Raw genomic sequence first — 17,303 nt, forward strand, 5'->3', positions numbered from 1 at the left:
CTTTAGAAAAAATACATAAAAACAAATTATTTAATCATAGTGTAAAATTACTTTTTTAAAAATCCCTTATTATTGCAGAAGGTCACAGATATCAAACATAACACCACTCAAAAAGACAGGGTTATTTTAAAATTCTGTACAAATGGTTATTGCTGTGTCAGTTTAGAATATTTTATTTAAGGTAATCTTACCATTAATAAAAGTTAAATGTCAATTAAAAGAAAATCACCCAAACAGTACAACAGAAAAATGATCTAAAGCTATGAGCAGATAATTCACACATTAATATAAAAGGCCAAGTTATATTTGAAAATTTACTCATCAGAAAAAGACAAATTAAAACTGGAAACCATTTTTTCAAATCTTTGATTATAGAAAAAAGATTTTAATGTGATAATAACCATTGGAAAAAGACTGTGGAGGAGACTTCTGGTTTCTGGTCCAGCATGTAATGACTTCAGAGGTCACCGCTCTATCCTAACAAGTAAAAAGCTGAACAAACTGAAAAATCAACAACTCTTCTTAGATCCGTCAGAAAAGTGAGGTCACAAGGTAAACAAGTTCCCCTACAGTTGGAGAGACAGACAGTCATATACAGAGAATCACAGAACCAGAGCAGAGCCTCATGAGCAGAAACCGCCACAGGAACCAGTGCCTGGGCAGGAAAACCAGAACTGTGACTGAAGAACCACCGGAGTCTTGGAATAAGTCCGTCCTCATTATTATATAAAATGTTTCTAAGTATATACTGCAATGAGAATCTCTAGATATATTATTTATGCAAATTTTTTTTTTTTTAAGAAAAAACAAAGGAAGCAAGGAAGAGTATCGTGATGCCTTTCCACAAAACCAAGGAAGTGGTGGCTAGCTTACCACAGCCGTCACCAGAAAGGATTTCGACCAAATCACCTCAATAGAAACTTGCGATCCACCCGTAACAGCTTTAATTTATAGTTTCAACTAAGGACTAAATTGCTTTACAACTGTACGTTCACACACACAGTTTAGATTGGCCTGTGAACAAACCAGGGACCAAATAGAATTTTGGAGCTAGAAAGGACTCTGGGGACCATCGAGCTAGGCCCCCTCGTTTTATACACGAGGAAACTGAGAACAAAGAGGCTTGTCCTAAAACCAACAACTAATTTCATCACTGTTAAAACAGGAAAGAACCAGACCTTGCTTCTCATCCAGGTCCCTGGTAAATTCAATTTATTTCATTCTAACCACTTTGTAAATATCATCCATGCTTCTTGATAGTTCCCAAGTGGTCCCAGAAATTTTTGATTTTCCAATCCCAAATCACCTGATTAAAAAAGAACCACATATTTACAGGTGTAATACGGTACAGAATTCATAAAATTTAGCATGGTGGAGGAATTAAAAACTGTCTCTTGTCTAACTTTTTTTTTTTTTTTGAGAAAACAAAACAGAACTTAAGTAACTTGATAGATTCAGTGAGTCAGACACAGAGTTAAGAGTGGAACCCAGCTGTCTTAACTCCCAGGACACTGTTTTTCTGTATCTCACATTTTATTTTGCTTAAAAGGGGGGGGGGCAGTGTGACCTTGCAGAATGAACACCCACTGACTAACCAGGTGACTTTGGACAAGTCACTGAACTATTGCAAAATAAGTTTCTTCAACGATTTAGTGAGCAGGGTTGATGAGTTCTGAAATTTCTGATCCCTTTCCAAGAGTCTGGAATTTTCAAGATGAGTGTTCAATATGCATTAGGTCATGGGATCCAGTGGAAAAATGAAGTACTACAGACCAACTCTCTGAGGAGTTTCGAGAGTTATACAAAGGAGAGGACAACAAAGCATCAGAAGAGAAAGGGGTGGAGCTCAGGAACTCCTCAGCATGGATCCAAATCTGGAGATGTCCAACTAGCTAGTGAATCTGTGGTTTCAGACACAGTAAAGAGTTCAGGTCACTCTCAACAAGGAGAAAACTACCATGTGCCGTCATCACACACCCATCGCAGGGTTCCCAGGAAGTGAATTTCTCCTGAGTGTCAAGTTTTCACCTCTGGTGAAAACTGGTATAGCTGGGCAACTAATAGCAAATTACATAAATTACACAGGCTGTTCAGGCCAAGAATTTGGTTTTCCTTAAAAACAGCATTCCACAATGGTAATTGTTAAAACAAAAGAACAAGAAGACCCAAGTCTGATTCTGATATATTTGAAGATGTAGTAACATGAACATCATCAACCTTTTTCTGAAAAATCACCCAAGGCAGACCTCGAAGTCCGTTCCTAATGCGTTCCTCAGCTCACAATGTGCCATCAGGCGATTCTTGCCAGCATGCGTGTAGTTCATACCGTTATTTATGTTTTCACGGCCTCAGGTCAAATAACTGGAAGAAAGCACCTGTACAAAATCTCTTCATATTGAGATTTTTTCCTAGTTATTCACTCTGTTCTTCCTTCAGATAAATCCAGCTATTTCTTGCCTATAATCTGTTTTTCTTTCTCTCTCTACCCTAAAAATCTTTCCTAAGAGGGCATGCTACGTATTAAAGGCCTAATGCTTATAAATCTGAGGAAGTAATTCAGTTTTGTTTTGTTTTTTATAAATTTATGTATTTATTTATATTTTTTATTTTTGGCTGCATTGGGTCTTTGCTGCTGCGTGCGGGCTTTCTCTAGTTGCAGCGAGTGGGGCCTACTCTTTGTTGTGGTGCGCAGGCTTCTCGTTGCAGTGGCTTCTATTGTTGAGGAGCACAGGCTCTAGGTGCACGGGCTTCAGCAGTTGTGGCTCGTGAGCTCTAGAGCGCAGGCTCAGTAGTTGTGGCACACGGGCTTAGTTGCTCCGCAGCATGTGGGATCTTCCCGGGCCAGGGCTCAAACCTGTGTCCCCTGCATTGGCAGGTGGATTCTTAACCACTGTACCACCAGGAAAGTCCAGTAATTCAGTTTTATTTCCATCCCTGGAATGCCCCATCTATCCCATCAGTTGTATGCTTATATTATAAAACTTATATTTTATCCTTGAGTGGATTTTCATAAATTCTAAGTAGAGACAGCTTTGAGATGAAGTGTTTTAAATAGGTAAAGCCTAAATTTTGGCAAATAGTTTGGGGCAACCCTTGCTTAGCCAGGTCCCCACCAGTATCCTAAAGCTAGGGCTGGGGTAGGGGTGTGACTGGACACCTTGACGTTTTTGGGAAAACTAGAAGAAAAGCATTGATTCCTGATATGGGTTTCTGTTCCTCTTCCCAAGCTGGTGAGGATGGAAGAAAAAGAGGAGCCAGTGACAAAGCCCTAGATTCAGAGGATCCAAGAACAGATGAGACTTAAAGGAACAGGAAGCCAGGTAGGGACGTTGCCCATTGCCATGCCACCCTCAGGCCGGTAAGGCTCTCTAGGAATAGAGTGGAAAAGTAGCCTGATATGCTCGGGCCAAGAGGACTTGACAATCCCCTTATTATTCTATTTTTTCAGACCACCTGACCCCATTACCACTAGCATCTGCTGTCAGTGGATGCTATGTGTACTGCAGACCACGGACACCATAGTGAATTCATCAGGGAGAGAGGCCAGTGACCCACAGGGAGGTGGAGGGCAAGCCCCATCCGAGGGCAAGCCCCATCCCAGCACAAGCCAACAGAGGGAAGAGGGTGGCCATGAGCCAGATGGTCCCTCCACAGTGACACAGAAAGTCCCTGGAATCCAGATGCCACCCAACGAAGACAAAATGGCAGCAAAACAAATATAAAGTGCCATGTAAAAAGAGACCAGGCTTACATGAAGAGGACTAACAGAACGAAGGCAAGGAGTCAGGCATTAAACCGAGTTAGAGAAATAGGCACCCTTCCTGCACTGTCCACCATGGGCTGGGGAGAAGAGTCAATGTAGGTGTGGGACATCTGGTAAAGTCTGCCCCAGACACAGGCCCAGGACGCAGCCCTGCTGTGACCTGGCAGGCTGGGCCCTCTCAACATGGAAACCAGAGGTCCCCGGTGGTTACACACAGGTGCCCAGCAGGGCTCCCTGGGCCAGGCCCTGCACAGCCTGCACACAGCCCTTGTGGCCCAGGTGGTCACACACTGAGCAGTCGTCCCCTCTGCAGGGGCCCTGTGGCCTGTGTGCCCTGCAGTCCTGTGTCCTCTGCACGCCCCCTTGATGCCGGGCTCCCACGGCATACCCCGCCACCAGGTGTTGATTATCTGTTCCCCATCTACACTGCACTCCAGAGGGTGGCCTACTGTTTGCCCAGCAACTCCAGACCAGTCCCAGCCAGACCAAACCAGTGAACTTCTCTGCTACCTGCCGAACCACACCTTCTCCAACAAGGTCTGAGCCCCTCCCAAGCATGTCCTTCCCTGGACGCTCTCAGCTCTAGGGCACCACAGAGAGCTTCCTTACAGCCTCCAGTTACTCTTTCATCATAGTTAACAATTCCTTATATTAAACTCCTCCTGATTAACCTAATGTATGGTTTCTACCTCCTGACTGGACCCAGAGGGCTACATACTCCTAGCAGCAAAATCTATCAATATTTCCACTTTCTCCATGGACCCCTCCCTCAAAATCACCATTTCCTCTCCATGGCCTGGACCATTCCCAGCCCCTAATGTCGGTCTCCTCTAGAGATGGTCTTGGACAACCTGAGATCTACTTTATAAACCCTCCCCTAAAACATCATTTTATGATCAACTTAAGAATACATAAGGGTTCTCTCTTTTCTATCAGATCGAACATGAACTCCTACACAGAGATTTCAAGGCCCTCGGGACCTGGCCTCACCTGGCCGATCCAGCCCCGCTGCAGGTCAGGATCACTTCCCTCCAGGTAAGAGTCATGCAGGTATCGAGCACTCACCATGCCTAACCCCACTGTCATGTCTGTGCTCACACTCCTTTCTTCCCCACCTTTCCCGGCCTCCTGGGGCTAGTTCTAGGAGTTCGTCATCCATGGATCCTTTTCGGATGATTTCTTCCTACGCTTTCGTCTGTGTTGTCCTCACCACATAATTAGCACCTTATATTATCCTGTCTTGATTCTCTACATGGAGACACCCCCCAGATTAACCCTGTGATACTCTTCCCCTCATTTATATGTTCATGGCTTATTACCCTAACTTGTTTTTTTCGGGGGGGGGCGGGTTTGTTTGTTTGTTTTTTATGGGATAGGGTTGCTGGGAGGAGTTAGAGGAAGCTTCTTTTTTTTTTTTTAATTCAATTTTTTTAATTTATTCATTCATTCATTCATTCATTTATTTTATTTTTTGGCCATGCTGTGTGGCATGTGGGATCTGAGTTCCCCAACCAGGGATGGAACCTGTGCTCCCTGCCTTGGGAGCACGGAGTCTTAACCACTGGACCGCCAGGGAAGTCCCCCTAACTTATTTTTAACTACATTTTATATTTTTTATACAACTTCACAAGCCTTTCCATAGTGGTAAACTCAATGTTAAATAATGGGAAAAACCCGAGTCAAATAGTTTTAATCCACAGTAACAGTTATCTACAGGGCCATTGCGAGGCTACACAAAATCTTCCTACAGATTAGAAAAAGCCATCCCTTCCTCCAAGCAGATGCAGCCTCACATCAGGTTATATGGGTTTGGCAAATGGAGCCAGGCCAGATTTCAACTCAACCCTAGACAACTGAGTGTGGCAGCACTGGATTCATGAATACAACACTAACTTTTTTAAAAAAAGAGTCGAATTGTATTACAGAAAAACTTTTAAATGAGGTTGTCCCTTGAATTTTGTTTTAGTAGAATTTTATTCTACTGTGTATGACTCTAATCCTGGACAGTGTCTCACAACTTGGGCATTACATTTGTTATATGGTAAATTTCATGCAGTAGTAGCTATTTTGATGGAATTTCTTTTCACAGTCAATGTTAATTTAGGGTCTAAGTCCATGCTAAACCCTGGACCTAGATCTAGCAATACAAACGTGGCATCTGACTCATGAAGCTTACAGCTCAGAGGAACAACCTCTGTTTACAAGGAAGTAATTTTCTTAATGTTACACTTACTGATAAACTTGTTTTGCATAGTTTCCAGCAGAGCTTGGTGGGCATCTTCAGCTTGTAAAGCGTGTGAACATTCTCTAGCCAGTATGGTGCGCACAAGATGCTCTCCACATCCTAGAAAGCCAAGGAAACCAAGAACGGTTGAGGAAAGGCAGTACTAAACATCCTTCTTGTCTTACTAGCATTAAAACACCCTTATGCACCACTGAAGAAGTAGTTATGTTGGAGAATAATTCAGTGAGGGATGAAATGATTTCTACGAGCAAACTAGTAATTTTAGTAAAGAGATTTGACAGAAACTAAAGAAACACATGTCTAATCTTAAAAGGAAACAAAGAAAAATAAAAGGAAACCCCTTTTTCATAGGAATTATTCACATAATACAGGAATTTAGATTCTCTACCTAGGAACCACCTAGGGTTCTGTTTCATTTCCATTGCTAGATAACCACAAAAAACTGTTTTATAATTTCTATACAGTAGGCCCTTGTTGGTTATTTATTTTATATATGGTAGTGAATATATTTTAATCAAAAGTTCTTAAATTCATGAAACTTAAACCAACACAAGCTGATATAACACACATTTTCTGTTTGGCTAGTATGTACTGTGACAGACATTAGGCACTAACAACAAATCTCCCTTAAAAATATTATCTGTAATTGTTAAATCATGTTGGTGCCATTCATTTCAGAAATTTTCTCTGCATATGTACACCTCCTTTCCCCCCCTCCCTTCCTCTGCCCCCCATATACACATGCATGTATGTATACACACATATATGTATATTATGTATACACATACATTATACACTCATTGCCAAAAATACAAACTGTTCAAAACTTGTGAAAGTTTTTTTTTTTTTTTAAATCACCTATGTTTTGTCAGAAGTAACTTCCCTGTATTTTTTGGTAAAGTAAATGTAAATATCCTTCAAGATCTTTGTGAGTATCTACACTTAGATATTCATCTAGGTATGCAATTTAATATATTACTTTGTGGGCAGGATTATGGTGATCCCTATTTTGTTAAATGTTAGCAATATTATTTTTATAATCAGGGGAAAAATTAAAATAAAGCTAATAGAAAAGAAACAATTTTCGACACTTACTATGTAGAGACACTGTGTAAGCTCAGGAAACTCCATAAATTTTAATTCCCTTTGTGTACGTATTTGATGTTGAACAGTGAAATGTTATACTTTAGAACAATAATAATTGTTAGGAAACTGGCATATTATAAGCTAAATGGGTGTTCAGAAGGTTATGTACACATGCTTCAAGGCAAACAGCTAAACCACATTAATGAAGTTAACATTACAGCAAAAATACACAGTATGTGTCAGAAAGATTTTTTCCTCTGTAGTTATACAAGAATATATAGGGTTTTCCAATGCTTGATTTTTTTTTCAAGAAACTTAAAATTATGACTTCTATTCTGACATATATCACCTTTAACATAAGAGCCTTGACACCAAAGCTTGTTCTGCAGGTTCCAGTCAAAGAAAAGTTTGATTTCTATGGTTTTATCCACAAAATTCCAAGGTTTCTTAAGAGTATGCTGCCATATAGCTGAAGTGTGACTCAGAGGCAAACAGTTCCATTCCTTATTCATAGATATTAGAAATAAGTCTTTCAATACATCTTCCTTTTGTCCTTAATCATGCAAGCAAGAGTGTATTTATATTGTCAGATCTTAGCAGAAGACATGGATTATACAAAGAATGAAGACCTAACTACAAACCTAGAGGAAAAGTGATAAATACCAAATTTTAAAAGAACTTAGAAAAGTACACAATTATTTATCACCAATAAGAATGACTAAACAGACTGAAACACATACTGAATTCATAGTTTATGTTCTAAAAACACCTTTGGAAGATGCTATGGAACCAATTCACTATTCTGAAAATGGATAAATGAAAGAAAACAATCAAGCATTTCTCTGTCCTTCCTATAGGAACTGTGTAGCAGGGTAACCAGAAGGTTTATGAAGGAAAATTTTCTCCATAGTAGTATCCCAGTTAATAAATGAAGAAGAAATTAACAAAATTAGAATATAACCGTTTGTAACCTATAATTTAATAATTGCTATAGGCAACAATCGTCAATGGCTGCTAATATCACAAAAAGATACAAACAGATATTACATGTCCCTTGATAAAATTACACCTTTGTAGTCTTGCCCCACACCAAAAAAATTACACCTCAATCTGATCAAGCCTCTAAATTCAATTATTAATTTCTAGAAATAAAGAACATCTGCAAAAAACCTACAGTTAACTTCATACTTAATGGTGAAAGACTGAATTATTTCTCCCTAAGATCAGGAACAAGGCAATGATGTCTGCTTTTATCGCTTTTATTCAACAATATACTGGAGGTTCGAGCCATTGCACTAAGTCAAGAAAATGAAGTAGAAGGCATAAAGATCAGAAAGAAAATGGCAAAACTGCTCCTATTTGCAGATGATATAACTGTTTATGTAGAAATCCCAAAGGAATCTACAAAACCACCACTAGAGGTATCTCTCCAGATTCTTCCTATTTGGTTAGGAGTCTAGGGCAAAGGTTGGAAGCAGATTCCTGCCTGGTACTTACCAGTCCCCAAAATATGAACTTTTCTTTCCCCATCTGTTCACACAACAGATTGTTTATGAGCACCTACTTGGTGCTAGAACCAGAGGACACAGTAGTTGGCAGAGGTGCTGCTACATGTTGTCAGATCTCCCCACAGGTGTTAGACCCCTGACTGGCTACTGAACACTCAGTTAACTGCCATTCTGGCCAGTCCAGATGCCAGTGCCTTGACTGTGTGCTCTACAGACCAACCTTGAGGATTTAGCTGAGAACCCTGGACTCATCAGAAACCCTGGACATTTCCACAGCCTGCTGAGAGCCAGCCTCCTTGGCCATGTCTCTCCCTCAAATCCCAAACCTTAGCCCAGTCCCAGCTCACTCTTTCCTAGTGTGTTTCCTATTACTGAGACTCCAGTATGCCCCATACCCAGACATCAGAATTATAATACATTTCCTTGGCATCTCAAAGTCCACATCAGAATCACATGTCTTGATCTGGTAGGTAACAAGCAGTGGTGGTTTGGTGGTGGATGTGACCTTACCCCAACATACCTGAACCAAGAGGATGCGGTCCATTTTCATGGGACTCTAAAGGAGGCTTGTGACCAACATGGTGCAGATCTCTACCCAAAATTTTAAAAATGATGTGACGATGACTTTTTTATAGCCCATCATGGGGAGCGGAGGGGTATTAGGGGTATCTTTTTTGATGACCTTGACTCTCCCTCCAAGGAGGAGGTGTTTCGCTTTGTGTGGAGCTGTGCCCAGGCTGTCATTCCTTCTTACATTCCCCCTGTGAAAAAGCACTGTGATGACTCTTCACCCACCAGGAGAAGTTGTGGCAGCAGCTCCGGAGAGGATGGTATGTAGAATTTAACCTGCTGTACAATCGAGGTACAAAGTTTAGCCTCTTCACTCCAGGATCCAGGATTGAAAGCATCTTGATGTCTTTACCTCTAACTGTCTGATGGCAGTACACGCATTCGCCCTCAGAGAACTCCACAGAAGCTAAAATTCTGGAAGTTCTGTGCCATACAAGGGTGCATTGATGCAGGCAGAGCAGCCTTCTTGGGGTCTGGGGGATACACAATGCGTACCCCTGCTCCACTGGCCAGCACCACTGCTACTGTGTGGCACTTAGTCACCTGTGTCTTACAGCTTCAGTCTTCTCCACCATGGAGTCTGCCTCCTTGGCAGGTGGTGAAATGTGTTTTAAGCACCACAAGCGTCTGTTGGATGCTATCTGTGGTAGGTGGTGGGGTGGCAGCTTGTCAGAGTCAATTGGTCGATGTAAACTCATTTATACTTTTAGAATCATTTTATATGACTCGTTTACAAACAATGACGTTGAGTTTCCAAGAATTGGTTGAGGGGATCTAAATATTATAATCTGTACCCAGAAACTTCTCGTGCTATTTTTGTTTCATATATTTTTTAAAGGATTAGGTATTGCCACAAAAATCTGTCATGGGATACATTTTATTTTCATTAATTCAATGAGGTTGAGACTAACTGGTAATTTTAGAAAGCAACTGGAAATGAAGGTAAAAATTTTACTTTGTCATTATTGAAGTTTATTTGTTCATAATCTTTATATATCTTTCTCTAGAGATCATAATAATCATAATTTTACATAATGTAAAATATTCATTTTTATAATGATATTTAGGAACACTTGAAATTTTCTTAATCTCTGCATGCATTACAATCCAGTGATTACCTACAGTTAACTCTGAAGTGACATCACTGTTATTTAAATAAGGGATATATAAGTTGTAATTTTGATTTTTGTAGAAATATAGTTTGTTGATGTTGAGATTCTCTGCACTTTTGAATGTGAAAACTTACACACTTGGATTCTGATATTTAAAAATTTCTATTCCAGACATTTCTATATGGAGGTTTAGACTAAGAACAACCCTGGGGATGTTGTGATTTTAGGAAATGTTTCTCACTTGGGAAATGAGGAACATTCTCCTTCCTTAATTAAAGCAGACGTAACTCGCGTAAGAAGCATGTAGGCAGTTTATAAATATATTTCACTGAAGATGGACTAACTGAAATCCTCCTCTTTTAAAATTAGAGATTTTGCAACTCTTACCTTTGCTCTAAAGAGAATATCACAACAGAGTTCTCAATAAGACTTCTTTGTTCATATATAATATGAATGCATTTTATTCATAATATATTGAAGTTTGTAAGCAACAGTATCTTCCTACATGTTAGTAACCATTATCTTGGAATATGTTGAATGTATGATAGTGTGTGACTCTTTAGAGGTGGAAAATGTATGAGTTCAACTGTCTTACAACAGGTGTGCTGATAAATTTTATTATGAAATATGACTAAGAAATGTTTGTATTTTTCATTTTTTCCAGGGTAATTGACATAGGAAAGATAAATATTTCTTACTACTAAAACCATAGTTCCTCATTCCTAGGTACTTTATCCAAGAAAAATATAAGTTTTGCACTTGAATTTTCATAGCAGCTTTATTCTCAATAGCCAAAATTTACAAACAACACAAATGCCCATCAGCAGGTGAAAGGATAAACAAGTTATAATATATTCATATGTTAAAATAGTACTCGGCAATGAAAACGAAAATCTACTGATAAACACAACAACATGGGTGAATATCAGAAAATCATTATGTTGAGTGAAAGAAGCCAGACACAGAACAGCACTCACTCTATAACTACATTACGTGAAAACTTAGAAAAGTCAAAACTCTTAACAAGAGAAAGCAGATCAGTGATTGCTAGGGGCTGGGGCTGGGGAATTGATTGTGAAAGGGAACAAAAGAATGTTTTGAGGTGATGGAAATGTTCTATGTAGTGATTGCGGCAGTGGTTACCAGACTATATACAAAAAACCCACATTATCAGGAAAAAAATAATAATATATTTCCTCTCTTGTGTGGATCCTCAACCTTTCACAACCCACACTAAAGATGAATTCACAATAAAAAATGACAAAACACACACACACACACACACACACACACACACACACACACACACAAGACAGAATGGGCAGATGCAAAAAACAGAGGGATTACCAAACCAAGAAGTGGTGGTAATAGAACAGAGACTGACAAACATTTTCTGTAAAAAAAAAAAAAAAAAAAAAAAAAAATGATAAGTAAACAGTTTTGGCTTTGCAGGCTACATATGATCTCTGTCAAACATCCTTTTATTTTTGTAAGAACCCTTTAAAAAATTAAAAATCATTCTTAGTTCATTGGGCATGCAAATATAGGCCATGGGTCAGATTTGGCCCACAGATCATAGTTTGACCAGGCTTCTAACAGAACAATCTGTAGTACAAAGATAAAAGAGGAAATCAACATTTTAAAAAACAGGGCAATCTGGGAGTCAGGGGTTGGGAGGGGTGTACAGATTTTTCAAGGAATCAAATAAAAGTTTTCAAATTAAGCAGCTGCATAGCACAGGGAGATCAGCTTTGTGGCCTGTGTTCCCCTAGAGGGGTGGGATAGGGAGGGTGGGAGGGAGACGAAAGAGAGAGGGGATATGGGGATATGTGTATAGATATAGCTAGTTCACTTTGTTATACAGCAGAAACTAACACACCATTGTAAAGCAATTAATAAACTCCAATAAAGATGTTAAAAAAAATTTGATTAAAACTCAATGCAAGAAGGAGAATTAGAATATATATCCATGGGAAAAAACTTAAAAGCAGCCTAGAATGATAAAGAGAAGGAAAATGAGGAGTTAAGAAACCTAAAGTATAAAATGAGAAGATCCAACATACTAATAGGCATTTTGAAAGAGAAGAGAAAGAATGGGGGAGGGGGCACTAATCTTTGAAGAAATAATAAATAAGTTTCCAGAATTTAAGCTATAAGGAAATCCTTAAATTGAAGATGCATACAGAGTTCCAAAAAAAGTAAATAAAAACAAATCTATCCTTAGGTATACCATAGTGAAAAATGCCAGAAGAAAGACAAAGAGAAAATATTAAAAAACTAATCACAATGGACTTAACTGATACTGATAGGACATTCCATCCAAAAACAGCAGATTACACTTTCTTCTCAAGTGCTCATGGAACATTCTCCAGGATAGATCATACCTTGGGTCACAAATCAAGCCTTGGTAAATTTAAGAAAATTAAATCGTATCAAGTATCTTTTCCGACCACAACGCTATGAGACTAGATATCAATTACAGGAAAAAATCTGTAAAAAAATACTAACACATGGAGGCTAAACAATACACTACTAAATAGCCAAGAGATCACTGAAGAAATCAAAGAGGAAATCAAAAAATACCTAGAAACAAATGACAATGAAAACACGACGACCCAAAACCTATGGGATGCAGCAAAAGCAGTTCTAAGAGGGAAGTTTATAGCAATACAATCCTACCTCAAGAAACAAGAAAAATCTCAAATAAACAACCTAACCTTACACCTAAAGCAATTAGAGAAAGAAGAACAAACAAACCCCAAAGTTAGCAGAAGGAAAGAAATCATAAAGATCAGATCAGAAGTAAATGAAAAAGAAATGAAGGAAACAATAGCAAAGATCAATAAAACTAAAAGCTGGTTCTTTGAGAAGATAAACAAAATTGATAAACCATTAGCCAGACTCATCAAGAAAAACAGGGAGAAGACTCAAATCAATAGAATTATAAATGAAAAAGGAGAAGTAACAACTGACACTGCAGAAATACAAAGGATCATGAGAGATTACTATAAGCAACTATATGCCAATAAAATGGACAACTTGGAAGAAAAGGACAAATTCTTAGAAAAGCACTACCTTCCAAGACTGAACCAGGAAGAAATAGAAAATATAAACAGACCAATCACAAGCACTGAAATTGAGACTGTGATTAAAAATCTTCCAACAAACAAAAGCCCAGTACCAGATGGCTTCACAGACGAATTCTATCAAACATTTAGAGAAGAGCTAACACCTATCCCTCTCAAATTCTTCCAAAATATAGCAGAGGAAGGAACACTCCCAAACTCATTCTGCGAGGCCACCATCACCCTGATACCAGAACCAGACAAAGATGTCACAAAAAAAAGAAAACTACAGGCCAATATCACTGATGAACATAGATGCAAAAATCCTCAACAAAATAATAGCAAACAGAATCCAAGAGCACATTAAAGGATCATACACCATGATCAAGTAGGATTTATCCCAGGAATGCAACGATTCTTCAATATATGCAAATCTATCAATGTGATACACCATTTTAACAAATTGAAGAAGAAAAACCATATGATCATCTCAATAGATGCAGAAAAAGCTTTCAACAAAATTCAACACCCATTTATGATAAAAACCCTCCAAAAAGTAGGCATAGAGGGAACTTACTTCAACATAATAGAGGCATATATGACAAACACACAGCCAACATTGTTCTCAATGGTGAACTGAAACCATTTCATCTAAGATCAGGAACAAGACAAGCTTGTCCACTCTCACCACTATTATTCAACATAGTTTTGGAAGTTTCAGCCACAGCAATCAGAGAAGAAAAGAAATAAAAGGAATCCAAACCGGAAAAGAAGAAGTAAAGCTATCACTGTTTGCAGATGACATGATACTATACATAGAGAATCCTAAAGATTCCACCAGAAAACTGCTAGAGCTAATCAATGAATTTCGTAAAGTAGCGGGATACAAAATTAATGCACAGAAATCTCTTGCATTCTTATACACTAATGATGAAAAATCTGAAAGGGAAATTAAGGAAACACTCCCATTTACCACTGCAACAAAAAGAATAAAATACCTAGGAATAAATCCACCTAAGGAGACAAAAGACCTGTATGCAGAAAACTAGAAGACACTGATGAAAGAAATTAAAGATGATACAAACAGATGGAGAGATATACCATGTTCTTGGATTGGAAGAATCAACATTGTGAAAATGACTCTACTGCCCAAAGCAATCTACAGATTCAGTGCAATCCCTGTCAAACTACCAATGGCATTTTTCACGGAACTAGAACAAAATATTTCACAATTTGTATGGAAACACAAAAGACCCTGAATAGCCAAAGCAATCTTGAGAAAGAAAAACGGAGCTGGAGGAATCAGGCTCCTGGACTTCAGACTATACTACAAATCTACATCAAGACAGTATGGTACTGGCACAAAAACAGAAATATAGATCGATGGAACAGGATAGAAAGCCCAGAGATAAACCCACGCACATATGGTCACTTTATTTTCGATAAAGGAGGCAAGAATATACAATGGAGAAAAGACAGCCTCTTCAATAACTGGTGCTGGGAAAATTGGACAGCTACATGTAAAAGAATGAAATTAGAACACTCCTTAACACCATACACAAAAATAAACTCAAAATGGATTAAAGACCTAAATGTAAGGCCAGACACTATCAAACTCTTAGAGGAAAACACAGGCAGAACACTCTATGACATAAATCACCGCAAGATCCTTTTTGACCCACCTCCTAGAGAAATGGAAATAAAAACAAAAATAAACAAATGGGACCTAATGAAACTTAAAAGCTTTTGCACAGCAAAGGAAAACATAAGCAAGATGAAAAGACAACCCTCAGAATGGGAGAAAATCTTTGCAAATGAAGCAACTGACAAAGGATTAATCTCCAAAATTTACAAGCAGCTCATGCAGCTCAATATCAAAAAAACAAACAACGCAATCCAAAATTGGGCAGAAGACCTAAACAGATATTTCTCCAAAGAAGATACTTTGGATACACATGAAAGGATACTCAACATCACTAATCATTAGAGAAATGCAAATCAAAACTACAAAGAGGTATCACCTCACACCAGTCAGAATGGCCATCATCAAAAAATCTAGAAACAATACATGCTGGAGAGGGTGTGGAGAAAAGGGAACCCTTCTGCACTGTTGGTGGGAATGTAAATTGATACAGCCACTATGGAGAACAGTATGGAGATTCCTTAAAAAACTAAAAATAGAACTACCATACGACCCAGCAATCCCACTACCGGGCATATACCCTGTGAAAACCATAATTCAAAAAGAGTCATGTACCACAATGTTCATTGCAGCTCTATTTACAATAGCCAGGACATGGAAGCAACCTAAGTGTCCATCGACAGATGAATAGATAAAGAAGATGTGGCACATATATACAATGGAATATTACTCAGCCATAAAAAGAAATGAAGTTGAGTTATTTGTAGTGAGGTGGATGGACCTACAGTCTGTCATACAGAGTGAAGTAAGTCAGAAAGAGAAAAACAAGTATCGTATGTTAACACATATATATGGAATCTAAAAAAAAAAAAAAATGGTTCTGACAAACCTAGGGGCAGGACAGGAATAAAGACACAGACGTAGAGAATGGACTTGAGGACACGGGGAGGGGAAGGGTAAGCTGGGATGAAGTGAGAGAGTGGCATGGACATATATACGCTACCAAATGTAAAATAGATAGCTAGTGGGAAGCAGCCGCATAGCACAGGGAGATCAGCTCGGTGCTCTGTGACCACCTAGAGGGGTGGGGAAGGGAGGGTGGGAGGGAGACACAAGAGGGAGGAGATATGGGGATATATGTATATGTATAGCTGATTCACTTTGTTATAAAGCAGAAACTAACACACCACTGTAAAGCAATTATACTCCAATAAAGATGTTAAAAAAAGAGAGAGCCCAGTAAGGAGAGTCTCAGCAAGCACCTGGACATATGGGCAGCCTTGAAGAGTTGCTGTGCCTTCTCATGCATGAGAGCAACCAAATGATTCTGTGTCGCCGAAAGAAGAGGGGAAGTCACAGAGGGGCCCTCCAGACCTGAAGGAGTCATACAGCTGGGACCTAGGGACACCTCTGCAGCACCCTGCCCGGCTGATGTTCAAAGCCCAGTCCAAGTGACTGCCATTGCCGTGGGTGTCAGTGTGAGCAGACGGCACCAGGGACTATGCACCCCTCCCCCACTCCTTAAGTCCCCAAGAAAAGGAGGAAACAGGAATCCCCAAAGCCACTAATGGCATCTTCTCTATGCCAGGTACTTGTTCTAGGCACTTGTATTAAAGCAATAAATAAAACATTAAAAAAAAAAAAAAAAACTAATCACAAAGAAAAAGGTGATCTCCAAAAAAATTTTTTTTAATTTAAAAATTTAACTGGTAAGTTACATATTCCCAAGCAACAGAAGAGGCCAGAAGGCTAATATCTTAAAGATGCTAAGGCAATAAACAAACAGAAAAAAAACCTGTCAACCTAGAATCAGCTAAACTACCATTGTGGAGTGAGGGTGAATAGAAACAGTTTCAGACTTACAAACTCGTTTCTTTGAGATTTAAGCTCCCAGCTTACTTCTACTCTGTGCAACACTATACCTTGTCATAATTCTTGCTGATTTTAATACCTACTAGATATTAAAATATTAGGTATTACCCAATACCTTAGCTTCTGGATTTTCTGAAATCCTCTCTTCAAATTATCCACACTGCCTTGTAAGTTCACTCCCACGATTCTGCCATAATCAATAACATTAACTTCTCCATAGTCTCAGCTGCAGTCATCCCACCCCTCCTATCTTTCCAACTCATCTCTTGACTACTCTAATTCCAACATTCCCTCTACCTCACCAAAAAGTGCCATCCCATTAATTCTGCTGCTTTCTAACTATCCCTCACTGCCCTTAGATCCTCACTTCCTTCCTTATCCAACTAAAATTCCACGCTTCATCAACTTATACCGTTTCTCTTACTCCTGAAAGCCTCCAT

General features: G+C 39.0%; 1 protein-coding gene across 9 annotated transcripts in view; it reads right to left on the minus strand.

Annotated features, from left to right (window-relative positions):
• The window catches only part of TASP1 (taspase 1), a 371,502-nt gene that overhangs the window by 213,436 nt on the left and 140,763 nt on the right, over positions 1–17,303 (minus strand). For all 9 annotated transcript variants that reach the window (XR_009497636.1, XM_059897552.1, XM_059897550.1 and 6 more), the window contains one exon: positions 5,997–6,107. Coding sequence is in view for 8 of the 9 variants with exons in the window: in XM_059897552.1 (XP_059753535.1) it covers positions 5,997–6,107 (111 nt within the window). In the remaining variant the exon portion in view is untranslated. The remainder of the gene's footprint in view (positions 1–5,996; positions 6,108–17,303) is intronic.

Source organism: Balaenoptera ricei, chromosome 15 (genome assembly GCF_028023285.1).
Source record: "Balaenoptera ricei isolate mBalRic1 chromosome 15, mBalRic1.hap2, whole genome shotgun sequence".
NCBI lineage: Eukaryota > Metazoa > Chordata > Mammalia > Artiodactyla > Balaenopteridae > Balaenoptera > Balaenoptera ricei.